The sequence below is a fragment of the Hemiscyllium ocellatum genome, chromosome 36 (assembly GCF_020745735.1).
Source record: "Hemiscyllium ocellatum isolate sHemOce1 chromosome 36, sHemOce1.pat.X.cur, whole genome shotgun sequence".
Lineage (NCBI taxonomy): Eukaryota > Metazoa > Chordata > Chondrichthyes > Orectolobiformes > Hemiscylliidae > Hemiscyllium > Hemiscyllium ocellatum.
In genome coordinates, this window is record NC_083436.1 from 36,827,590 (window position 1) to 36,855,576 (window position 27,987).

Sequence of the window (27,987 nt, forward strand, 5' to 3'; positions counted from 1 at the left end):
CATAGTGTAAACATTCGGGCCAGACTGTTCAGAAGAGATGTTAGAAACTACTTCTACACAGAATGGATGATGGTTATCTGGAACTCTCTTTCACAAATGGCAGTTTATGCTAGATGAGTTGTTAATTTTAAATCAGAGATGGATATATTTTGATAGGCAAAGGCATTAAGGGATATGGATCAAACTCAGATATATGGATTAGCCATGATCTCACTGAATGGTGGAACAGGCTTGAGGAACTGAATAGCCTACCCCTGTTCCTATGTTCCCTCTTCAGTCCAGTACCAAGCAGAAAATAGTCATGAACATGACCATCACAAAGTGCAACCTCTGCTTCAAAGGCTTTATTTTCTTGTTAATTACAAATTCATTAACTCAACGTTCGAGTCTCACATGTCCCTATCGTGATTTCAAGAATGCCTGAGGGAAGGGATGTGCGAGTAGCCAAGAGGCAGTCATAAGAGAATTCCCAGCCACCACGCATTCATGCACTAATGGTTTGGAATGAGTTCAAACCTGGCATGGGGATTACTGAGGTGAGCCACCGTACAGGATGCATGGAGTCAGAGGTCAAATACATCCCAGCTGCTCGATCGTCCAGTTGTGACCAATACCTCTGACCGGTCTGCCATAAAACATAAGGCCACACATCACGCAGGTTGTGGCGACTTTATTCACCATGCATAATGAGAAAGAGAATTCACCCTCGCTTACATTCATCCAAAATAAACTCATGGAATCAGAGGAAAGATTTCAGACTGGTAATTCCTTTAAAGCACCAGTAGAATGAAATGGAATTTAGAAATCTCTTGTGTTTGAGAAAGGGGAACAGAAGACAGCTGTCTAAGTATGGGCATGATATGGATTCTCTGTTACTCATTCCAGTTCTCAGCCAAAGAAGTGAAACTGAGGGAGTACGAAACATACTGTGAAGGTTTTGCGATACTGGAGGACCTTGGATTTATATGTATTTACTTTATTTTTTTCATGGGATGCGGGCGTTGCTGACAATGCAAGCATATGTTACCCATTCCTATTGTCCTTGAGCTAAATGACATTCCAGGTCATTTCAAGGTCAGTTAAAAGTCAACACAATAGCTTGAAACTGGAGTCATGTGTCAGTCCAACAGCGTAATGATGGCACATTTGCTTCCTGAAAGAATATGAGTGAACTCGTTGGGTCATTAAAAAGTCAGTGAGAATTGCACCATTACTAAGACTGGTTTTCATTAATTAAATGTAAATTCCACAAGATGCCAAGGTGGGATTTGAACTCATGTCCTTAAAGGATTAAAATAAAAGCAAAGCAGATACTGGGAGGTCTGAAATAAGCATCTGTAGAGAGACAGAAATAGAATTAATGTTTCAAGTTTAAGAAGAGTCATGTAGGACTCAAAATGATAACTTTATTTTTCTCTTTGTTGGTGCTGTCAGACCTGTTGAGTATCTCCAGCACGTCCTGCTTTTTCTCCCCATAGGGTCTGGGTCTCTGGTTTCATTTCCACTATTGCAGTCTCTCCCACTTGAGACTGAATTGCAAGAAGGACTTGAGGAGACCAGCAGAAATGTAAACACCTTTGTACAGATCAGTACACAGATTGTCCTTGATAAAACTGGATGCATTTGTCCCATATTATGGTTTTACAAAGAGTCGAACCATTTTTGACGTGCAGAATTTTAAACTGAAGATAGTGCTTGATAATGTAGGTCATTGAGCACCAGATGATAGAAGAATGGTAATTAGTGCAAGCTAAGAAACCAAGAGCAGCATTTTGGATGGTCTCAAGTTTACGGAATGTGGAAAAGTAGCCAAGGCTGCATTGGAAATCCCCCAAGACTGTGGGAGGGCTTCAGCAGCCAATGAGATGGGGACCAATCAAAGCACTGTTACAGCCAGTAACAGGAAGCTTTAGTGATTGTTCAAATGTATGTTTGTAAGCTGTGCATCCTTCAGTCCAAATGGATATTAGGGACCGCTGTTGCTTCATCATCTACATTCCTGATTTGGATTGAGGAACAAGTGACAGAATGTCAACATTTTCATATAATACCAAACGGACAAGGAAGGAGGCAGCCAACACTGAGGAGGCAAACAACTGCATATAAGACTCTCTGAGAAAATCTCCGGACTGGACTGGTCTGCACAAGCGAACAAAAGTATGTTTAAAAATATTCCCTTTATTCTTTCATGGGATTGTTGATAAAGTCAGGATTTGATGCCCAAATTCTTTGAACTGGGTGACTTTACATAGTCACTATAGAGTTACTTGCAGGCCAGACCAGGTAAAGATTACCTTTCCGAAAGGGCATCAATAAACTGGGCAGTATTTTATGACAATTGATGATTTATTAACATTTGTACTCAATTCTTGATATATTAACTGAATTTAAATTCCACCAACTGGCATGGGGGAGGATTTGAACCTTTGACCCAGTGAACTGGCCAGGGCCTTTGAATTACATTACCTCCATGGCATCAACTCCCGTAAAACCATGATGGTAATGTGCTTTAGTTGGAAAATTAGAGACATTGCTTACACCTTCAGAAACTAAATGGGGAGGAAGAACAAAGGAATCAAGGGATTCATGTTGGGACATCATTAGAAGTAGCATTCCACGTAGCAAAACAATTAAAAACCTTTTTTTTGGTGCAGCAATCATTTAGAAGATAAATTGTGGGGCTAACCAGTGAAATTTAATCTGCGCAAACATAGATGCAGGTTGTGATATTACTGTCCTCTGCTCCTAGCACACATTGAGCAGCAGTGTGAGGCATGGACTGAATTGGCATGACCTTCCTGATGAGGTTTGTAAATTGTCCCAACAACTTATCTGATTCTCCAAGACCATTGGGTGACAGAAGGAACATCTTTGCCCAGGCAAGGGTTTGAATGAAGTTTGCACTGGTTTGGATTCTACATTCCTTCATCATAGCAGAGTGGATGGCAATGGTGGCTCAGTGGTTAGCGCTGCTGCCTCACAGTGCCAGGTATCCGGGTTCAATTCCATGCTCATGTGACGTCTGTGTGGAGTTTGCACATTCTCTCCATGTCTGTGCAGGTTTGCTCCCAATTCCTCCCAAAGTCCAAATAAGTGCAGGTTAGGTGGGTTGGCCATGGAAATTTCCCATGCTATCCAGGGGTGTGCAAGCTAGGACAGTTAGCCATGGCAAATGGAGGAATTATAGGGATGCAGTGGGGGAGCTCAGTCTGTGCTTTGGAGGATTGGCATGAACTGGATGGGCTGAATGGCCTCTTTCTGCACTGTAGGGATTCTATTCTCTGTAACAAAAAAAGTATGATGTATGAAGTACTGTGGATGTTGCAGGTGGGAAGGTAAGCTGATACCTTTACAGATTTCCAAACAGATTCTGGAAAATAGAACAATTATATGTTCTTTCAGTATTGTTGAATGTGTCATTTTCAGTTAGCAGAGGATAATTCCCCTGTAGCGAAGATGAATCAATGAAATATTAATTACCATCATATTACAGCGGAGGTAACATTTCACACTGAGACAGTAGACCCAAAGGGATTTCCTCTGATGAAACAGACCATCAAATCACACCTGGCTTTATTGCACTTATGCAGTGAGACTGAATACAATTTCTGACCTATACGGCAGCCAGTGAAATATAAATGGTTCTAAAACAGGGTCGCTGGACCAGTAATGTGAACCTTACATTAAGCTGCCAGACCTGCTGAGACTTTCCAGCAATTTCTGTTTTTGTCTCAGATTTCCAGCTCCCGCAGTTCTTTCAGTTTTTGGAAGGTCATGTTGCGCCTGTACAGGACATTGGTGAGGCCACTTTTGGAATACTGCATCTAATTCACGTCTCCCTACTCCAGGAAAGACGTTGTGAAACTTGAAAGGGTTCGGAAAATATTTACAAGCACATTACTAGGGTTGGAGAGTTTGAGCTATAGCGAGAGGCCGAATAGGCTGGGGCTGTTTTCCCTGGAGTGTTGGAGGCTGAGGGGTGACCTTATAGAGGTTTATAAAATCATGAGGGGCATGGATAGGGATGAATAAAGTCTTTTCCCTGGGGTGGGGGAGTCCAGAACTAGAGGGCATAGGTTTAAGGTGAGAGGGGAAAGATCTAAAAGGGACTTTAAAGGCAACTTTTTCATGCTGAGGGTGGTACGTGTATGGAATGAGCTGCCAGAGGAAGTGGTGGAGGCTGGTACAATTACAACATTTAAAAGGCATCTGGATGGGTGTATGAATAGGAAGGGTTTAGGGAGATATGGGCCAAATGCGAGCAAATGGGACGAGATTAATTTGGGATATCTGGTCAGCATGGACAAGTTGGACCAAAGGGTCTGTTTCCTTGCTGTATATGTCTCGGACTCTAAATATATAGTGTGTTGACTGCGACTCAGCTGGAGCTTAGAAACAGAAGGCATGGATTTGTGCTCAACCTGAGCCCAATTTTGATGAAGGTTTGCCGACCTCAAATACTAACTCTGAACCTCTCTCCACAGACACCAACGGACCCATGGGGCATTTCCTGCCTTTTCAGTTGGAGAGCAGAACCTGCTACTACAGAAGGCAGTTGAGGCTAGCCACTTGGATGTTTTCAAGGGAATCTAGACAAGTGCATGGGAGAAAAGGGGGTGGAAAGATTTGTCTGCAATGAGGTAAACAGAATGGGAGGAGACTCATGTGAATTATAATCTGCAGCACAGACTTCTGCATGGCACAGAAGTACAGAAAATGGGGACAGAGTGGATCATTCGGGCCTTCGAACCTGCTCTGTCATCCAATACGATATTGGCTGACCCTCTGTCACAACACTGTACTCCTATACTCCCTCAATATATCCCTTGGCATCTTTAGCCACTAGAAATCTAGCTATTTCTTTCTTAAATATGTTCGATGACTGGCCTCCATAGAGTATTCCAGTGAAGAACTTGATCTTCATCTCAGTCTAAAATGACCTGCAATGTGTCCTGAGATCATAATCCCCTGCTCCGGACTCCCATCAGCCCAGGGGAAAACATCATTCCTTCCTTTCATGTATCAATGTGTTGCACTCTCTCTTATACGCCCCTGAATACAAGTCCAAATCAATCCAATCTCTCCACATGTGATAACCTTGACGTCCCAGGAATCAGACTGGTGAACATTTGCTGCGTTTGCTCGAGGAAGAGTGTATCTTTTCTTAGGTAAAGACAGCAAATCTGTACGCAAGACTGTAGGTGTGGTCTCACCAAAGCTCTATACAGTTGCAATTAATCTTTCTTGCTCCTGTGCTCAAACATTCTTGTAATGAAGCCCATCGTCAATTACTACATTCCCAAAGTAATTGGTGAAGGTTTTTCCCTGAGTGGACAAGGACGGGCAGGTTGAGTTGCGCTGCTTCCACAGTTAAATATCCTCCAGACGCTCACTGAAGGAATTGGCACTTCTGGAGGATGCATAATGATGGGCCGTGCCTCTGAACTTGCAACCCAAGCACAGGGGGAGCCTTGAAGGAGGAGAGAAGGGAAAGCAAGGAAGCAGAAACATCTTTGTTGTGCTATGACACATAGTGTCAGTGTTTACTGAAGTTAAGATCGTAATAACCACCCAGTTGGAGGTTCCGTTCGTTGAGTTGGCAGGATGGTTGATTGTCATGCTAAATATGGGTTCAATTCCCACACTGAGGTTTCCATGAAAGACTCTCCTTCTCAACCTCTCCTCTCACTTGAGACATGGTGACCCTCAGGTTAAACCACCACCAGTCGTCTCTCCCTAACGAGAGAGTAACCCCATGGTCTGGTAAGACCATTGTCATTTTAATAAGCCATGGCCTGCTGACTCTCTCTGGGGTAAGGCTGGTTTCATACAATCATAGAATCCCCACAGCGTGGAAACAGGCCCTTCGGCCCAACAAGTCCACACCGACCCTCCGATGAGTCACCCAACCAGACCCATTCCCCTACCCTATATTTACCCCTGACTAATGCATCTAACCGACATATCCCTGAACACAATGGGCAATTTAGCATGGCTAATTCACCTAACATGCACACTTTTGCAATGTGGGAGGAAACCTGAGCACCCAGAGGAAACCCACGCAGACATGGGGAGATTGTGCAAACTCCACATTGGTTTGATTATAAAAAAAAGGAAATTCTAATGTAACAATAACGTCTTATAAGTCTGGGATATTTTCAACCACTGATGCTTCACCTGGAATGAGAAGAGCTGTATGAGCACCCCACTGCAAAAACACAGATTGGATACCACTGGAAAAATAAGAGAAATGTTTTGGAGTGGAGAAGGCCTCCTGTTATGAGCCTGTCTTTCTCTCTCTCTCTCTCTCTCCTCCTCCTCCTCCCTCTTCGAGAAGTTTGTCCTGCTCTTTGAAGCCCTGGTTCCCTCTCCCTCCCATGCTGACATCCAAGCACGAGGAGCTCAAAATGTACCCAAAGCCCCTTACAGTCACAACTAGTGCCTTCTCCTCATGCGTCTTTCCCAAGTGTCACCAACACTAGCAATTCCACACACTCAACTGAAAGTAATCAGCGCCCTCATCTATACATTGTGCTGATGGCTCTGGCTGCAGCTCCTGCTGCAGAACATTGTGTCTAACTGTGCAGTGGCTACAGCAGCGATGTAAAGAGGGCAACAAGTCAGTGCAATGGACAGCCTGACACCACAACCGTCTCCAGCTGTGTATCCATAGTGCACACTCTTAACACGCGTGCTAATGGCCTGACTGTGACTGTGCTGTTCGGGACATACCGCATGACGTGGGTACACACTCGGAATGGAGTCAATATGAAGTGTGGAGCAGGAAAAAGGCCCAGCAGGTCAAGCAGCATCAGAGGAGAGCCGGCATTTCAGGTCAGGACCCTTCATCAGGACTCAGAATGGGCACCAGTTTTCCCTCAAGGTGTTATGTCACAACAAAACTACAGGTGAAACGGGGACCTCGTCTTGCAGCCGTTGTGTTTGAATTGTCTCGGGTTGCCAGGATTTTCACAGGCAACCCAATCTTCCTCAGCTCTGTTAGCATTCAGTGATGGTGAAGGAGCTGAGGGCAAGATCAGCCTGAAGTGTGCAACATTGCTGCACAGACTGACAGGAGCGAGATGGTGTAAAGTTTCACAGCTACAGGGCTTCATTTCAGCAGTCCTCACTTGGCTGTAAAGGAAATTATGGGGTCGGAGAAAGGTGCTATGTAAATGCAGGTTTCTATTCCATTACTGGTGCGTGGGAGATTTTTCACACCCAGAGGGAATATGCCAGTTACAGCCACAAAGATTTACAGCATGGGAAAAGGCCCTTCGGTCCAAGTTGTCCATGCTGACCAGATATCCTAAATAAATCTAGCCCCATTTGCCAGCAGTTGCCTTCCTATTCATATACCCATCCAGATGCCTTTTAAATGTTGTCAGGTTTACTGCTCATTTGTTTCACATCCCACGTGGTCCCTGGTTTCTCTTTCTTCCTCCTTTTTTAAAGTGCTGTTGTTCTGATTTTTTTTACCAAAGTTCCAAATGGCTCAGTGGTTAGCACTGCTGCCTCACAGCACCAGGGTCCTGGGTTCAATTCCCACCTCGGGCAACCGTCTGTGTGGAGTTTGCACATTTTCCCCGTGTCTACGTGGGTTTCCTCCAGGTGCTCCAGTTTCCTCCCATGCTAAGTGGCCCATATGTGAGGTGCATTAGTCGAGGCAAAATGTAAGGGAATGGGTCTGGGTGGGTTGCTCTTCGGAGGGTCGGTATAGACTTGTTGGGCCAAAGGGCCAGTTACCACACTGTAAGGAATCTAATCTAACTTGACAGCTTATAAAACAGTAATTACCACTCCAAAAATTCAAGGAAATCAGCTTCAACATTGAAAAATACCTCAAAAAAAGGAGCAGCTCTTACAGCCACACCTTCTTCCCATCCTCCATCCTGGATTACCCAGAATTTCTGCTGCTTTAGGTTATCTGAACTCAAACTGGTTATCAACCATGCTCGATTCTTTATCTCCTCTTTTTGCGGTGTTATTTCTACTCCTTTATGAATAATACACAGACGCACCAAGGCTTTCAGACTAAATCCAATTCAAAATCAAAAAATGCCAACATTAATGGGGAAGCTCATTCAAGTTGTGTCCAATTATGCAGCAGAAATATACAACCATGCAAAATTCTAACTTATAAGCATCTGATGTTTTAGGATTTGAGTGATGTTGGTTCAGATCTGGCATGATGCTAATTACCTGCAATGAACATCTAGCAGGAGATGTGACATTAAAAGGGTGTTTTAGAAACTTCAGCTGGATGAACAAAATGAAGATCATGCATCTTTCATTTATGGCCACTTTTTAAAATGTATTCATTTAGTGAGATATCAGTATTTATTAGGCGAAAGTGAGGACTACAGATGCAAGTCAAGATTAGAGTGGTGCTGGAAAACTACAGCAGGTCTGGACCGTGCTCCTCGGATGCTGCCTGACTTGCTGCGCTTTTCCAGCACCACTCTAACCTGGACAGTATTTATTGCCCGTCCCTAGGTGCCCTTGAGAAGATGGGGTTGAACTGCCTTCTTGAACTGCTGCAGTCCACCTGCTGTGGGTTGACCCACAATGCACTGCTGCCTCACAGCACCAGGGGCCCGGGTTTGATTCCCGCCTTGGGCGACAGTCTGTGTGGTGATTGCACATTCTCCCCGTGTCTGTGTGGGTTTCCTCTGGGTGCTCTGGTTTCCTCCCATATTCCAAAGATTCGCAGGTCAGGTGAATTGGTCATGCTAAATTGCCAAGAGTGTTAGGTGCATTAGTCAGGGGTAAATATAGACTAGGGGAATGGATCTAGGTGGGTTACTCTTTGGAGGGTTGGTGTGGACTTGTTGGGCCAAATGGCCTGTTTCCATACTGTAGAGAATCTAATCTAATCGAATCTATAATGCCATTAGGGGGAGAATTCCAAGATTATGACCAGCGACAGTGAAGGCGATATATTTCCAAGACAGGATGGTGAGTAAGTTGGAGGGGAGCATGAAAGTGTTGATGTTCCCATATATCTGCTGCCCTTGTCCTTCTAGTTATAAGTGCTTGTGGGTTTGGAAGGTGCTGTCTGAGGATCTTTGGTGAATTTCTGTAGTACATCTTGTAGATAGTACACAATGCTGCTACTGAGCATCGATGGTAGAGGGAGCAGATGTTTGTGGATGAGGTGCCAATCGAGCTGACTGCTTTGTCCTGGATGGTGTCAAGCTTCTTGAGTGTTGTTAGGGCTGTACCCATCCAGGCAAGTGGGGAGTATGACATCACACTCATGACTTCTGCCTAACAATCTCTTATTTCAATATTTCAAGGTAATCAAAGGTCATTAACATCAACAGTTACACCCAGAGGAAGAATTGATTGGCTCAGTTGCTTGGACAGTTGGCCTGCCATGCAGAGGTATATTAACAGCATGGCTTTAATTCCTATACCAGCTGTGGTTCCCAATAAAGGTCCCACCTTCTCAATCTCACCCCTTGTCTGGAGTGTGGTGACCCTCAAGTTGTCTTTCCCACTGATGAGAGAGCAGCTCGATGGGACGATGGCAACGTTAGCTCTTCTTTACTCACTTCCCAAGTAACAGCAAAAATGTTTTACCAACATATCCACCATGAAGCAGGCACACATATTGTTGCATTCCACACTGAATTGGACAGTAGAAAATAATTAATAGTAAGGTGATTGGTAAGACCAGAGAAAGGGAGATTCTTCACCTTAAAGCTTGGAAGGTTCATGGATGATCAGGTAGATGTGTCCAAAATTAGGCAGATTTAGGATGAGATGGAATAAGGACAAGTGTCATCATCAAGGCATGATTTGGAGATGCTGGTGTTGGACTGGGGTGTATAAAGTTAAAAATTACACAACACCAGGTTATAGTTGAACATGTTTATTTGGAAGCACACTAGCTTTCAGAGTGCCGCTCCTTCATTAGGTGATTCGGAGCGGGGCTCTGAAAGCTAGTGCTTCCAAATAAACCTGTTAGACTAGAATTTAGTGTTGTGAGATTTTTAAATTTATCGTCAAGACTTGTCATCCATATGAAAGTTTCCAGACTGAGATAAAAAGGATTTTTCACACTGATACCAAAAGAACAAGGACCTTGGATCTAAAGCGGCAACAGAGTCATAATTATACTAAACTGAAAAGATTAGAACTAGGGGGTCATAGTTTAAAAATAAGGGGCCACCTCAAAACAGAGATGAGGAAACATTTTTTCTGTCAGAAGGTTGTAAGTATTTGAAGTTCCCTTCCTCAACGGGCAGTACTTGCAGAATCTTTTAAATATTTGAAAGCAAAGATGAGTAGATTCATGATAACCAATGGGATGAAAGATTATCAGAGGTATACATGAAAGTAGGATCATGGAGATGTACAGAATGGAAACAGACCCTTCAGCCCAACTTGTCAATGAAGACCAGATATTCTAAATTATTCCAGTCCCATTTGCCAGCATTTGGCCCACTATGTTCATATTGGAATATGAATCATTCCTATTCATATACCCATCTAGATGCCTTTTAAATGTAATTGTACCAACCTCCACCAGTTCCTCTAGTAGCTCATTCCATACACACATCACCCTCTGCATGAAAATGTTGTCCTTTAGGTCCCTTTTAAATCTTTCCCCTCTCACCTTAAAGCTATGCCCTCTAGGACCTCAGGGAAAAGACTTTTCTATTTACCCTATCCATGATTTTATAAAGTCACCCTCAGCCTCCGACGCTACAGGGAAAACAGCCCCAGCCTATTCCGCCTCTCCTGATAGCTCAAACCCTCCAACCCTGGCAACATCCTTATAAATCTTCTCTGCAAATTTTCAAGTTTCACAGCATCCTTATGACAGGAGGGAGCTCAGAACTGCAAACAATATTCCAAAAGTGGCCAACAATTAAGGGTAAAACCAATTCAGACATGATCTTATTGAACGTAGGAACATAGGAATCAGGAGCGAGAGAAGGTAATTCAGCCCTTTCCTTTGAGCCCTCTCCGCCATTTAACATGGTCATGGCTGATCTTAACCTGGTCTCAACTCCACTCCCCACAACCCTTCAACTCACAAACATCTCTATTTCTTTCTTGAATCTGTTGACTGATTCTGTCTCCACTACGCTCTTGGACAGTGAGTTCCACAGATTCCCAGTCCTCTGAGAGAAGTAGTTTCTCCTCATCTCAGCTTTGAACCTGCCTCCTCTTACTCTATATCGGTGACCTTTTTGTTTGAGACTGTCCCACAAGGAGGAAACATCTGTTCAATGTCCGCCTTATCAATCCCCTTTAGCATTTCATGTACCTCAATTAGATCCCCTCTCATTTTCCTGAACTCAAGTGAATACAGCCCAAGTGATTCAATCGCTCCTTGTATGACAACCCTTTCACCCCTGGAATCAACCTGCGGAACCTCCTCTGAACTATCTTCAGGGCCACCACATCATTCACCAAGTCAGGAGACCAAAACTGGACACAATATTCCAGGTGTGGTCTCACCAACACCTTATATAATTGTAACAACATATCTTCACTTATATAATCCAGTCCTTTTGCAATAAATGCCAAGATTCCATTTGCCTTTCTTATTATACGCTGTATCTGTAGACTCACTTTCTACAATACATGCATAAAGATGCCCAGATCCCTCTGCGCTGACAAACTTTGAATCTGCTTCCCATTTAAATAATGATTTGCCCTTTTATTTTTCCAGCTAAAATTGATAACCTTGTACTTATCCACATTAAACTCCATCTGCCTAATTTTGGATCATTCCCCATGCCTATCAAAATCCATCAACATTCAGGAGCAGGCCTGAAGGATTGAGTGGCCTACTCTTGTTTCTTGTTCATATGGATTCGATAGGCCTCCAAATGCATGAGAAAGATAGAGAGGAACTAATTGTCAAGACAATTCCAGTGCAGTGCAAATCAACTGTAGGGTGGATAAATGACTACTTTACATTCTCTAATATAAATTGGAATGGTCATATTGGAAAGGCAAAGATGGGAAAGGATTTCTGAAGTGCATTCAGGGGAATTTTCTCAATCAGGATATCTTCAGCTCATTGAGAAATGAAGCACTCAGTTTCTCGGACTGATATGGGACAACTGGTCAAGTATCGGTGAGGGGTTCCAACATAAATAAGGAAGTGATGGAGAAAGGCAACCTCTGGATCACAGCAGCAGGGACATTATCACTGTCTACCTCTTTCCTACAGAGGGTTCAAGCAACAGAGACACTGGCTATAATTTTCCAAATTAGTGAATGTTTCACTCTTCTTCAAGCTCTGAGTGAGCTCCAGTAGAGTCCTGAAGAGGAACAGAAACATGATGCATTGTTGATCCTGGGCAGGTTCAAATGCTCAGGAGAATTTCCGTCTCTCATACTGTCATCAACACTTGTCACTGATTTACTTTCCACCATCATGATCAAATACGTTGGCAATGCCAGTGACAATAATGCTGAACAAAAACTTGCATTCATTGGACACTGTAAAACTAAAGCCATCCACATGAGGCATATATGGGGCAGGTGATATGAAGCTCAGATAAAATGTTAGTACGTCTTAGAGATGGACAGGTTGAGGAAGGGAATTCCAGAGCTCAGTGTAAATGCAGCTGAAGACACCAATCCCAGCTGGGGAGGAAGCACAGGAGGCTAGAATTGGAGGAGGGCTTGGATTTTTTTAACGATGGACCCGTTACCAAGCTAAAGAGGCAACATTGCTCAGAATAACTACATGGGATTGATTAAACTGTACAGGTGTACATTAAGTAGGTTATTTTAAGTCAAAGCACATGGCAGGTTGGAAATAAGTCAAGGGAATTTAGTGATCTGAGAGAATCTATTTTGGTTTGTATTTCATTTACAGGATTGAGGCAATTGCAGTTCTGTCTGAATATAAAGTTGTTTATGTCTTTCCTCGTGTTGCCCACATTAATCTGACCTTGAACAAGGCATTTTGATTCCAGTTGCTTGGATTAATATGCAGGGTGCCAAACCCAAACACAAAAGTGGAGCACTAACCTTCAAAAGACAAATCCTACCACAAAATAATATGGGAGCTGAACTTATTGCAATTACAGAGTGCACTAGATTTGTTTGGAAGATAGCCGTGGAGAGACAAGAAAAGCCGGGATTGCTTCTCCACAGCAGCAGGGAGATATAATAGACGTGTTCAAAACAATGAATGGCTCTCAGAAAATAAACAAGGTGAAACTATTGTGCAGGCAGGAGACTCAATACTTGGCAAAAGAACCAGGGGATAGATAAGAATTATTTTTAACTGTGAGTTGTTATGGTTGGGAATGTGCTGCTGGATAGGGCAGTAGAAGCAGATTCAATGTTAATTTTCAAAAGGGAAATACTTGAAAAGGAAAAAAAATACTGAGCTCTGGGGTAAGAATGGGGGCAAAGTGGAATTGGATTGTACAACTGTAAAGTTCTTTTGAAGAGCCAGCAAGTCATGATGGGCTTAATGGCCTCGGTTGAAATGTAAAATGCAATGATAAGATCATTGGCAACAGTTTTATTTTTAAAAGAAAAACCTAGTCAACTTTTCCCTCCAATCAGAAAAGGCATTTTATCTGTAAAATTATTACTCTGCTAATGCTGATAAGTTGTCTCAAAAATCTAATCAGCAAGCAAACAGAAGTGTATCCAATCTGTGGGAACGTACATCTTGTTTTGAACAAGCACAGCTTTTATTCAAGCCATGTAGCTTATAAAACACCTCAGCCAACTATATGTCATCTTATGCAAAGACAAATCTTTCCCATGGGTTTACTTTATTCCAGCCTTGGTGTGCGAGTGATAGATGAATTCCATCCAGCTTTAAAGCTCTCATATTGACGACCACACCACTTGGTATCAAGCCAGTGGTTCTATTTGTTCAAACACCAGGGACTGCACTTTTAATTGTATCACAAACTGTGTACTGTTTAAAAACATCTGTGGGAGCTTTTCCAGAAATGGGTCAACCTTCATGACATGCATTAAAGACGCTAATCTCCCAACTGAGGCTTTTGTTATATGGCTCTGTTCTGACACCCCAGAGAGAGAACAGACAACAGAATCACAAGCCCCATGAATATCAGCACTGTAAACATAACACAGTGTGGCTATTTGGAGCTTTCTATGGACATTGTAAATAATTCATATAAATTATAGCACAACATCAGACTGACCTGACTGACTCCCAACCCTTTTTGCTCAAACATTGATTACTTTCTCTCTGGTGGCAGTGTGGTACTCAGGGAGTTTGAGTTCTGTGTCAAGGTGTACAATGAAACCAGGTGCTGTGGTGTTCAATCCAACGTTCTTCCCAACAGACAGTTGACCAGGAATGTCTGCTGCTCTTATCTCCTACCACTGGAAGGATTTGCAGGTTAATCCTCAAACTGTTTGGCTACATTGTGAGCGTACCGTGTTTAGCCATCATGTTCCAAGGTGCAACTTGCACCCAAAGCTTTTCTCCCAGAGTCAGGGCTGCTACCACTGCACTACAATAGCTCAACTGATTTTGCTCCCCACACCTTGGTGATTCACCTGAACAATTCCATGTGAAAACAAAGCTGAAAATGTGTTGCTGGTTAAAGCACAGCAGGTCAGGCAGCATCCAAGGAACAGGAAATTCGACGTTTCGGGCCAGAGCCCTTCATCAGGAATTCTGCCTGAATTCTGGATGCTGCCTGACCTGCTGTGTTTTAACCAGCAACACACTTTCAGCTCTGATCTCCAGCATCTGCAGACCTCACTTTTTACATGTGAAAACAAAGCCCACATTTCCCACACCCACTAGATGGTAAACTTGCTCCAGAAGTTTGGATTCATCACCATCTTCTATTTGCGATCTCACATGAGGCAACATTTTCTTTATGAATATCCTATGAAACCCATTTATCATTTTAAAGGTCTATATCAGGTCAGGTCACTCCTCAATTTCTCTTTGCTAGAGTGAAGATCATCAATAAATCAATGTTTAGCATGCTTCCCGTCACTGCTCAGGCCTTTCAGTTGGGATGTTATGTTGAGGTTGTACAAGACATTAGTGAGGCCTCTTCTGGAGTGCTGTGTTCAATGCTGGTCTCCCTGTTATAGGAAGGGTATGATTAAGCTGGAGAGTACTCAGAAGAGATTTACCAGGATGTTGCCTGAAATGGAGGGTTTCCGTCGTAAGTAAAGGCTGGATAAACTGGGACTTTTTTCACTGGAGTGAAGGAGGTTGAGAGGTGACCTTATAGAAGTTTATAAAATAATGAGGGGCATAAGGTGAATGGCAGGTGTCTTTTCCCAAGGGTGGGGAATTTCAAAGCTAGGGAGCATATGTTTAAGGTGAGAGGAGAAAGATTTTATAAAGGGAAGGGAAACTTTTTTTACACATAGAGCGATTCATGTGTGGGATAAATATTCCGAGGACGTGGTGATTACAGGTACAGTTACAATGTTTAAAAAACATTTGGATATGTACAAGAATAAGAAATGTTTGGAGGTTTATGGGCCAGGAACAGGCAGGTGGGTCTAGTTTAGCTTGAGATTATGTTCAGCACGGACTGGTTGGCCCGAAGGGTCTGTTTCCATGCTGTATGACCCGCTGACTCTATAACAGCGTGGGCTCAAATCCCACACCAGCTGAGGTTACTCTTCTTCTTAATTTCTCTCCTCACCCGAGATGTGGTGACCCTCAGGTTAAACCAACCCCAGATGCCTCCCTCTCATGAGAGAGGGGAGCTTTAGTAACTTGACCTTACCTTTATTTCACAATATCAAAGATTAGATTAGATTACTTACAGTGTGGAAACAGGCCCTTTGGCCCAACAAGTCCACACCGACCCGCCGAAGCGCAACCCACCCATACCCCTACATTTACCCCCTACCTAACACTACGGGCAATTTAGCATGGCCAATTCACCTGACCTGCACATCTTTGGACTGTGGGAGGAAACCAGAGCACCCGGAGGAAACCCACGCAGACACAGGGAGAACGTGCAAACTCCACACAGTTGCCTGAGTCGGGAATTGAACCCGGGTCTCTGGCGCTGTGAGGCAGCAGTGCTAACCACTGTGCCACCGTGCCGTCCACAGTCCAGTAATACTTAGAATTGGACACAAAAACAGAACTTGGTGGAGAAACTCAGCAGGTCTGCCAACATTTGAACCCAACTGAAGAAGGGTGACTGGACCCAAAATGTTAATTCTGATTCATCTCCAGAGACGCTGCCAGATCTGCTGAGCTTTTCTAGCAATTTCTGTTTTTGTTTCTGATTTACAACATCTGCAGTTCTTTGGGTTTTTTTACTTGGAATTGAATACACTGGGCCCTCAGTTTGAAACATATGAGTTGGACCAGAATGTCTCATACACATACTTCACTGGTTTTCCCCTCAAGCAACTCAACAAAAGGCCAAAACTTTAGGTACAATTTTATATCTCATTAATTAGTGCTACATTCCTGGGTCCTTTCTGACTGTTCCTACACAAGGTTATTATGTACGAGATCATTTTATCAGCTATGATTGAATGGCAGAGCAGACTCAATGGGCCGAATGGCCTGATTTCTGCTCCTATGTCTTATGGTCTTTTCTATCATTTTTTTTGTAATGTTACTGAACAGAGAGAGTTCCTGTGGGTGCTGGTGATCATGCATTGGTAACTTGAACAGCCATGCTGTTCTTTGAACAAAGGTACCTGATTCCAGTCTCAGGCAACTGGCTGTGCAGAGTTTGCGCATTCTGCACGTGTCTCCGTGGATTTCCTCTGGGTGGTCAAGTTTCCTCCCACAATCCAAAGATGTGCAGGTTAGGTGGAGTGACCATGCTAAATTGCCCGTAGTGTTCAGGGATGTGTAGGTTAGCTGCAGTAGTCAGGGGTAAAAACAGAGTAACGGGAATGGGTTTGGATGGGATATTCTTCGAAGGGTCTGTGTGGACTTGTTGGACTGATGTGCCTGTTTCCACACTATAGGAATTCTGTGATGATACTATGATTTGAAGGTATTCAGCCTGTTGGAGATCACGGTGAAAACAGGGAGGCACAGATCATTCAGTGTGGCACTGTGCAACCACTGATACCCTGCCAACTTCCTCCTAATACTTAATAGTAGCGGAGTGCCCTTCCTTACTATGTTGAAGACATTTATTCCATGGTGGTTTCATTTGCTGAGGCCATTGCTGAACAAGGTTAAACAGCCTATCGCAAAGTGAAAGGCATCAGCTGTGGCACAGGTAGGGACAAAGGTGCTTTTGTATCTCAAGGTCTTGTTTCAAGTCACGCTCCAGAGAGCCATGCGTCTGATGCTTCAGTGCAGCGCTGAGGAGGTGCTGCATTGTTGGCGATGTTACCTTTCAATGAGATGCTTAACAGAGATCCTATTGCAGTTTCTTGCATTGTAACAGTGACTACACTTCAAATGTATGTGGAAACATAGGAAGTATTTGGCACTTGAGGAGGCCATGCAGTCTATTATACCCACATTATTGAAAAGAAGTTAGCCACGCTTATTCCTGATCTGAGTCTGCAGCCCTGTTGGTTACAAGGCAGGCTGGGTTTCCTACGGGTGCTCTGGTTTCCTCTGACAATCCGAAGATGTGCAGGTCAGGTGAATCGGCCTTGCTAAATTGCCCAAAATATAGGTTATTAGTCGGGGTAAATATAGAGTAGGGGAAGGGGATAGGGTGGGTAACTCTTCAGAGGGTCTGTGTGAACTTGTGGGGCCAAAGGGCTTGTTTCCACACTGTAGGAATCTAAAAAAAATGTCTGACAGCATAGGACAGAAATTGTATATATTACAGCTGCACTTTAGGGCAGCATGGTGGCTCAGTGGTTAGCACTACTACCTCCCAACACTAGGGACCAAGGTTCGATTCCAGCCTTGGGCACCTGTCTGCGTGGAGTTTGCATGTTCTCCCTGTGTCTGTGTGGGTTTCCTCCGGGTGCTCTGGTTTCCTCCTGTCGTCTAAAGGTGTGCAGGTTAGGTGAATTGACCATGCTAAATTGCCCATAATATTCAGGGATATGTAGGTTAGGGGAATGGGCCTGGGTGGGTGACTCTTTGGAGGGTAGGTGTGGACTTGTTGGGCTGAATGGCCTGTTTCCACACTGCAAGGATTCTGTAACTGGTTTGACAGACTGGGTTTGTTTTCACTGGAGTTTAGAAGAATGCAGGGTTTTTTTTTGACTGAAGCATGTAAAACAGTTTTGACAAAGTGGATGAGTTTTCCTATTGTGGGTGAATCCAGAATGAGGGAGCTATTTAAATATTAGGCACTGCCATTTTCGATGAGGACAAATGTTTCCTCCCAGAGCCCTGTCTGACTTTGAAACTCTCAGCCACTGAAGGCCGTGCAAGTGGGAGGCATGGAATATTTTTAAGACAGAAATAGTTAGATTTTGGTTAGGTAGGGGAAATGTAAACAGATCAATAGTGATCTTAGTGAGTAATGGATCAGATTTTGAGAGGCTGAATGGTCCAATCTTCCTCCAATTTGTGTGTCTGCGTGTAACAGCACTTTAGTCCAATCACACAGCCCGGTACTTCTTACATGACATGATGATTTCTGCCTCTACCATCCCTTCAGGCAATGAGTTTGACATCCCTCCGCCACCTTCTGGATGAAAATGTATCACTCAGAACCCCCTTTAATTCTCCTGTGAATTAATTTAAATCTGTGCATGTAGTTATTGAACTCCTAAAGGGAAATAAATTATTTCTATCTGATCTTTCTAGATTCTCATCATTTTGTGTACCTCAATTAAGTCTCCCTTCAGCTTCTTATGTTCCAAAGAAAGTAGCCCCACCACCTGGTCAGTCTAACTCCATTGTTAGAATTCTCCATTCTTTTTCCTATCCTTCTTCACGCCTTGTCTACCATCTTAAGAACAGTCCCATCCCTCCATAATTGCAGTGACCAGAATTCACCACAGATCCTCAGACAGCAGCTTCCAAACGCATGACCACTTCCATCTAGAATGGCAAGGACATGGGAATCCCACTGGGTTCCCATCCAAGTCACTCACCATCCTGACTTGGAAATATATCGCCATTCCTTCAGTGTCACTGAACTGGAATTCTCGAAATCCCACCCCTCCCAATGGCATTATGGGTCAACCCACAGCCCATGACTGCAATGGCTCAAGGAGGCAGCTCACCACCATCTTCTCAAGGGCCATGCATGATGGGAAGTAAGTGCAGGCCCAGCCAGTGATGCCCACGTCCCACAAACAAATATACTAAAAAGAACCGGAAGCAGTACTCTAGCTGTGGGCTAACTTAATTTGACTGTCAAGCTAAATAGAAAGTTCTGAGGTTGGGAGGGACACTATAGAAATGCAAACCTTTCATCCAGGCAGTCCACTACACTCTGACCGCAGCCTCTCACAGTACCTGCTGCTTTTTGTGTGGCCCAGAAACACAACGATCTTTGACTGGACCTGCCAGTGTCCTCCTTATCCTTGACGTTGTTTCAAGGACTGGCTGTGTAGAACTGCCAGAAATTCTGAAGCCTGAGAATTATAAGATGAAGGTATTGAGGGAGAACAGAGTCAAGGTTCAGATCAGCCATGATCTATCTGAATGCAGGAACAGCTCAGAGAGACTGAATGGCCTCCTCCCGCTCCTGTTAAAACTTACTTCTTTCTCTGACTTTTATAAAATCTTCCTTAAAAGCATTGCCAAATAAGGTTCTACGAGGTCAGTGTGTTCTAATAGCTTTTAATTAGCAAGCTAATGAGTGACGCTCAAGCCTGCAGACTTTAAAATCCACACATGACAGTTCATGCCAATTGTGGCATTAACTAAACATAACTTGATTACAAGGCCTGAAAGACTGAAGTAAGGGTTATTTTCTGAAAAACAACCTAATGATGCCAAGTAACTGTGTCCATTGTCACAGTTAATATCTCAACTTTACTCCTGACCTTTTCCCTTTCCAGTACGGAATTGGGAATGTAGATGACTCAGTGACTGTTTTGTGCTGGTGATGATCTTGATTTGAATCCAGCCCAGGGTAATGTGAAAATAAAAACCTCTTTCAGTAAAGACTCAGATCTTTGCCAAGTGAAAGCAAATATAATTTTGAAGCACACCACACACTATTTGGAATCTCATTGCATTCATAAGGTAGTTAATGTAAAACCATAAGACATAGGAATGGAAGTAAGGCCATTTGGCCCATCGAGTGTTCTCTGTCATTCAATCATGGCTGATGGACATTTCAACGCCACTCACTGGTACTCTCCCCGTTTCCCTTAAAATGTGGAGGTCAAAATACTCCCAAATATTAAGTAAGGTGACATCCGAGATTAGCTGACGATGTTCAGGCAAAGCTGAGAGAACTCCATTCAGTTTTGGGAGTGGGTAAACATTGGTTGATACCATTTGGTTTGTACACAAAGATAATGCACTAGATTTTGGTCTAACCGTACAGCTTTCCTCTGGTGATATGGGATCAATGAATCCCTACAGTGGCTAATCAAGTCTAACTTCTCCAATGGGTCTCCCAATAAGACCCAACCACCCTATAACCCTGCATTTCCTACGGCCAATCCATCTGACCTGCACATCATTGGATTGTGGGAGGAAGCCACTGCACCTGGTTGAGACCCACACAGACATGGAGAGGATGTACAAACAGCACACAGACAGTCACCCAAGAGTGGGATCAAACCTGGGTACACGATTCTGAAAGGCAATGGTGCTAACCACTGAGCCACCCCAATGCCACCATCAGGTGACCCTGGACACTGAATCTGACACATAAAGTCTGATTTCCCTCCACAAATGCTGCCAGACCTGTTTAGATTTTCTGGCCATTTCTGTTTTATGTTATTGTTCTATAAATATTTGCTGCATTTGTTTCATTTGCATGAAACAGAACAATGCAATATGGTGGCAGCGGTCAGGTGGGTGCCAGAGATTTTTGAAGATTCGACTGATTAATATGCAAGCATCGACCCTTTTCACAGCAACAAAGGGCATGGTACAGAAGCGAATCAATTTTCATGTACACACAGTGTTTGTGATTCTGCAACACAGCAGGGGTCTTACACACAGTATACCCACTCTGGAACATCGAATGACCTTTCCCATTTCATGTATTCAATCTCAGCAGTATCTTGGATCACCTCCCTGTTCTACCAGAAGTAAAACATCTCAAAATCATCCCCTGAAAGTTATCCCACATTGAGCCAAGGTGGCCCTGTTGGCTACACCAGCTAACTCTATCCTCAGATTCAGCCTGGATTCAGAATCACAGCTCACTGTCAAGTCAGGACATCTTTAACTGGCCAAATACTTAATATGAACCCCCCAAGATCCACACCCTCAGCAAGAGGTGGATCTCCACCAAATTTACTCTCAGGTTAAGGAGATTCATATATTGACACAACATGGAAACAGACCCTTCAGTCCAACTCATCCATGCTGACCAGATATCCTAACCTAGTCGAGTCCAATTTGCTAGCACTTGGCCCATATCCCTCTAAATCCTTCCAATTCATATACCATTCCAGATGGCTTTTAAATATTGTATTTGTACCCACCTTCACCATTTCCTCCAGCAGTTTATTCCATACATACACCACCCCCCACGTGACAAAGTTGCCCCTTGGTTCCTCCCACCTTAAACCTATACCCTCTCGTTTTGGACTCCACTACCTTTGGAAAACGACCTTGGCTTTTCACCCTATTCATGCCCCTCATGATTTTATAAATCTCTATAATGTCACCCAGGGAAAACAGTCCAAGCCCATTCAGCCTCTCCCCATAGCTCAAATGATTTGTCATCAAATATCATGAATTATCTTGACAATCGGTGCAAGCAAGAAAAGCTAAACAGCCAACAAGCAGAGTAAGATCCCGCTATCTATGAACGCTCCCTTCACCAACTCAATTATCTACTTGACCCACTATGACACTGGTGATCGTTTATGTGTGCTTTTCTGGGAGAAAATGTATGTATGTAACACACAATGTATATGTACAGTCGGCCATGGCTGTTTGCAAAAATCACTGATTGCAACATTTTTTGGGACACATTACCCACAAACGGCAGGAGATCGCCTGTAAATCACTTGCCCCTAATCCTTCTGCGTATGACCCAGCGGAGCCTTTTTTGCCGGCAATGCTGTGCACACACAATGGAGCTACAAATGACTCTAAACACCAGATGATGGAAGTCACAGAAGCATGGCCCACATGGCTCAGTTCTGTGGGGTCTATGCTCCACACCAGCCTACTCCCATTGAATTTCATCTCACCCTGTCAGAATAATCTTCAATCAACATAAACAGGAAAGTCAGGAAATGCTCAGCAAGCCGGGCAGTGCAGTATGGAGAGAAACAGAGTAAATGTCTCAGGACAAGGTGACCTTGAACTAAGATGCTAACTCTATTTTTCTCCACAGAAGTTGCTTGACCTGTTGTTGTGTTTAGTGTTGAGTTCATTTCAAGTTTCCAGAAACCACATTATCTGTGACTTTCTATCAAGTCTGCGTGCTGGGACTCTTACAGGATCAGTTGTACTTACTTGCACAGTTATCACCTTGGTTTGAACTTCAAGTGGAGCTTCCATCTCATCTACATTCTCGAAGAAGGTCCTGTAATTCTCCAGCAGTGCGGTCATGAGTTTATTGGAAATATTTTGTTCCTTTATTCCTTCAATACCAGGGGAAACGCTGCCAGGTCGAAAAATGAAATGTTACAATACACAACTGAACTCTGATTATCTGCATTAAGGCTACTGCAGACTAGCATGTGAACTAAACTGATAGGATGCATACTTTGTGGAAAAGCATCGTCAACACATTACATACCCTGTTTATTGGCTGAATTGATACTGACTATTGCAATATAATATTTGAAGCAATTCACAGTTAATTTGTTTATCAGAATAGTAATATTCGAAAAGGTTATAGATCCAGCATCTCTGTGCAGTCTCAAAATGCTGGGTCACCGTAGGCAGCTATGAAATAAATGCCAATCTCGGAGTAGTTTCATCACACTACAGTAACATCTTGGATTAAGTCATGTGATTTGATCACATGACCCTTCCATTGCCATGACTACTGTTGTCAGCAGGCAAAGACGATCTACTGAAAGAAACAGAATTGAACCATTTCCACAAGCACATTTGTGAAGAACAACTCAGTCTTTTCTGCTTCTACCATTGTGTATAAATATTGTAACCTCTATAGCCTGTTCTAAACAACACATTAATTGTAAAGAAAAATGACGATTTGCATTTCTATCTTGCTGGCAATGTAGTAAAATGTCCCAAAGTGCTCTCACAGGACCCTAATCAGATAACAACTGTCACCAGTCCAGAAGAGACCATACAAAAGGTATTTGATGTTTTAGGTTTAAAAAGTCTGCCTTGAAGGAAGAGAGGTGGAGAGGTTTACAGAAAGAATTTCAGTTTTGTGGCCACACTACAGAAGGCACAATGGTGGCCAGTGATTGATGCAGGGAGAAACACTGGGTATGAGTTGGCAGATGATACAGAGATGGGATGAAGCAAGGCTTTTGAGTAATTTGACATCAACTTCAAATCACGTGAATATTAATGGCAAGTCTGCATCACTCTTTTGGTTCATAACTAAACGAGCAGGTACTGCCAGGCAATAACAGGACTCATTCGTTGTTCTCAATTGTAGCAATATCATCAAATTGGTTTGAGAATCAATTCTTACTGAAACAGCTCTCATCTCTCTGATGTCTAATCTGAAACAACAGCATTCTAGTGTAGAGACTTCAGGGCATGTAATCCAGGCTAACACACTTAAGGCAGTACTGACAGAGAGAGCTGCAAAGTTGGAGGTGTCGTTTCTGGGATGTAATGATAAACCAAGAGACCTGCCATCTCTGGTAGATGCAAAAGATTCCGAGGATTGAAGAAGAACAGGGCCATTCCAGCTGGTTTCCTGTCACTATTTATCTCTTGATCAACATCACAAAAACAGATGATTACGCTCTTGTTTTGGAAGCTTAGGGTAAAGGCAGGAAGGTGGAGTTGAGGTTTATCCAATCAACCATGGTCTCATTGAATGGCAGAGCTGACTCTATAGGCTGAATGGCCTACGGTTAAGTTTCCTGCTAAATTTTCCTACCTTACACCAGTGAAGCTGCTTTGGGATGTTCTGATGCTGAGAAAGGTGCTTTGCTCAAATAAAAAGTTGCACTTCACTGTTTCTAGATTCTGAGCTTCTCATTGGGGAACAAACTGCTTTTGAGCATCCACAACTTTAAGAGGGAACATCCATATTTGGACGGCTTATTGAGAAGGAAATCCCGATAAACATCTACAAGGATGTGATTTGTTTGGTTTGCTGCTCATTGACAGTCTCCTGGTCTGCTGGAGGATAAATCGAATAAGACAAATCAGGTCAGCCTGGCAAATGCGGAAGTGGGTCTGCACCTGTACCTCTGGTGCACCAAAACCTAGGTCATGTTCAAATGCTTGAGGGGTAAAGTCAGCCATTCAAATTGAAACATGCTGCAAAATCTACCTCAGAGCTAATTACTTTTCTCCCGTGAAGTACAATGAACACTGGCAAAACCCTGAACTTTCACAGACAAATATCCATGGAACATACTAATTATGGAATTTTTAATTAAATAGATAAAGTTCACAGACTCTATTTTAGGACTAAGTGCAATAGATTCTTCTTTCAATTAATGAAATGATTAATTAAATAGTCAGAATTTCAACTAGGTTCATTTTTTTATGAACAAGAACAGAGACCACTATAGCAAAGGAACAGGCCCTTTGGTCCTCCAAGTCTACACCAACACATTTTGCCCTTTAATACTGAAACTGCTTCACTTGCAGGATCTGTCTCCCTCCAGTCCCTTCTTAATCATGTGTTCATCCAAATGCTTCTTGAATGTGGGATAAAAGGTATAAGGACTGTCTTATGTGTAGAGGTAGAATAGGTTAGTCCTGTATTCACTGGAATACAGAACGATGAGAAGTCACTTTATAGAAACATACAAGATTTCTAAGGGAAATGACAGAGTAGCTGCAGAAAGGTCTAGAACCAAAGGACCTCATCTCAGAAGAAGATAATGTGGATAACATGAAGAATTTCTTCTCTTAGAGGATGGGAATCTGTGGAATTCTGTACTGCAGAAGTTTGGTCATTCAGTATATTCAATGCTGAGATTTGACTGAGACAGATTTTTAATTCATAAAGGTAAAGGCATGAAAGTGAAGTTGAGGTTTATCAGATCAACTATGACCTCATTGAGCAGCACAGTAGACTCGATGGGCTGAGTAGCCTACTTTGGCTCCCATGTCTTATGGTTGTATATGTAATATCTTTTGAGTTTTGAATTTAAAAATTAAAGCAGATTGATGTGGATCAATTAGGTGAAGGTATTTTGTTAAAAATAATCAGAAAATCATTTGAAAAGAGTAACAAAATGTATCAACTCCAACAAAGACTGCGGGCAAGGAACTGCAACAACTCCTATAGCATTAATGGATGGAATGTTTAAACTGCTGAGTTTACTACAGTCTCGAAAGCCATCAGATTAGCTTTGTCTTCAGAAGTGAAACATCAAGGTCTAAGTTTAGAAGAATTAGTAAAGACAGTTCAGCAGGAAGAACAGTTTTTCCCAACAAATGTATACAATGTTTAGGTTGGAGGAACTAGTCATGCTAACAGAAATGTTAATGGTTTATGAAGCTTTCAGTCAGGGAGAGTTTGGATGGAAATCTGAAAATTGTTAGAACTGAAAAAGTTTATGCCAACAGAACTGAGAGAGGTTGACGCCATTATACTCCAGAAAAGTAAAAAAAAGTCTCCACAGTTCAAGGAAAAGAAACTGTGTGGAAATAAAAATGTAAAGATTCAACACCGGAGTGAAATTTCCCTGAAATTGAGCATCTGTAAGGGGATGGCATTGGGGAACAGTCTTAAGCTTCACTTTGCTGTTAAGATTTGGAGATGCCGGTGTTGGGCTGGGGTGTACAAAGTTATAAATCGCATAACACCAGGTTATAGTCTAACAGGTTTAATTGGAAGCACTAGCTTTCGGAGCGCTGCTCCTTCATTGGGTGGCTGTCCTGAAAGCTAGTTCTTCCAATTAAACCTGTTGGACTATAACCTGGTGTTGCATGATTTGTAACTTTACTGTTAAGGTCTTTCTCATTCTCTTTTTATTTTCTTTTGCATGTTCTGTCATGAGAGAATGTCTGCAGCCTCATGTGCCTATGGTTTATTGACTCTACCACAGGAACCAACTTCAAACATTAAACTTATCAAACTAGGGTTTTACTCTGGGATCTGACTTGCCCAGAATAACCAGCTGCTGGGATCGCCATTGAAATGAACACTCCAACTGAGATGAAATTAAAGGTTGTTTGGGTTTTTATAAAGGTGAGAAAATAAAATAACTTTCAAATTTTGTAAGGTGCTGTTTCTGAAATTAAGCATCTCTGAGGTAAGTGACACGGCTCTGAGCTGGAAGTTAAATTAAAGGCTCATGTTTACTTTCTGTGCTTGTCATGAATGGTGCCTCAGTGGTTAGCACAACTGCCTCGCAGCACTAGGGACCCAGTTCCGATTCCAGCATTGGGTGATTGTCTGTGTGGAGTTTGCTCATTCTCCCTGTGTTTGTGTGGGTTTGCTCTGGTTTTCTTACACAATCCAAAGATGTGTAGGTTGGGTGAATTGGCCATGCTAAATTGCCCAGAGTGTTCAGGAATGTGTAGGTTAGGTGCATTAGTCAGGGGAAATGCGGAGTGATAGGGGTATGGGTCTGGGAGGCTCATTGTGGAGTTATTGGGCTGAATGGCCTGTTTCCACACTGTAGGGATTCTAATTCTAAAAATACTCTCAGCCATGGTTGCCTTTCAAGAGCTTCCAGTGACTGGTATAATTATCCTCTGTGAATCTTTATCGGTTGTGTTTGATAGTAGATGAGTATCAGGATGGTAACCTTTACTCTCCAGATACCATACTGTTAAATAATTCACCTTTAGATACTGCTTTATGCAATTTCTCAAAGGCACTGAAATGCCTATATGTCTGTTACTTGATTTAGACTCTATGACTCTAATTAAAATATTTGTTATTGAAAAGTGCATAAAAAGAAAAAAGGTTACATTTATATTGCATCTTTCACAATCTCAGGACGTCTTAAAGCACTTTACAGTCTGGGAATTTTATTTGAAGTTGGTCATTGTGGTAGCACAGGAAAGCACAGCAAGATCCAAATAAAAAAAAATTCCATACATGACTAAAATATCCCACACTCATCCTTGTTTCTAGAGTTTTGGTTGGCTCAGTGGTTAGCACTGCTGCTTCACAGCACCAGGTATTTAGGCTCGATTCCAGCCTCGGGCAATTGTTGCTGTGGAGTTTGCACATTCTCCCTGTAACTGTATGGGTTTCCTCCAGGTGCTCCAGTTTCCTCCCACAATCCAAAGGTGGGCAAGTATGGCAGATTGGCCATATTAAATTACTCATAGTGTCCAGGAATTATCTATGGGAAATGTAGGGTTACAGGGATAGGTAGAGGGGGAGGTCTGGGTGGAATGCTCTTTGGTGAGTCAGCGTGGACTTGACAGGCCGAGCTGCCTGCTTCCACACTGTAGGGATTCTATCAAGTAATGGGAATCATGAACTCTCAGGGCAGCATGGTGGCTCAGTAGTTAGCACCACTGTCTCATAGCACCAGGGACACAGGTTCAATTCCAGCCTTGAGTGACTTGTCTGTGTTGAGCTTGAATGATCTCCACCCCCCACCCCGTGTCTGCGTGCGTGGCCTCTGCTTCTTTCCTCCCCAGTGCTAAGATGTGCAGGCCAGGTGGATTGGCCAAGCTAAATTGCCCATAGTGTCCAGGGATATGCAGGGTTTACAGGGATAGGGTAGGCAGCTGGGTTGGATGATCTTTAGCGGTTTGGTGTGGACTTGATGGACAGAAAGGCCTGCTTCCACACTGTGGGTTCTATAATCTGCTTTAATGAACTCAACTGATGGATAAAGATTGGCCACGGAGAACAGCAC

At 43.0% G+C, this 27,987-nt stretch overlaps 1 protein-coding gene across 4 annotated transcripts in view; it reads right to left on the reverse strand.

The window, feature by feature from the left end:
- The window catches only part of fam13a (family with sequence similarity 13 member A), a 212,307-nt gene that overhangs the window by 119,073 nt on the left and 65,247 nt on the right, over positions 1-27,987 (reverse strand). For 2 of the 4 annotated variants that reach the window (XM_060851701.1, XM_060851699.1), the window contains exon 5: positions 22,502-22,649. The exons of 1 other annotated variant lie outside the window; for it this stretch is intronic. In XM_060851701.1, the coding sequence (XP_060707684.1) occupies positions 22,502-22,649 (148 nt within the window). The remainder of the gene's footprint in view (positions 1-22,501; positions 22,650-27,987) is intronic. One more of the 4 variants, XM_060851700.1, reaches the window with a different exon arrangement.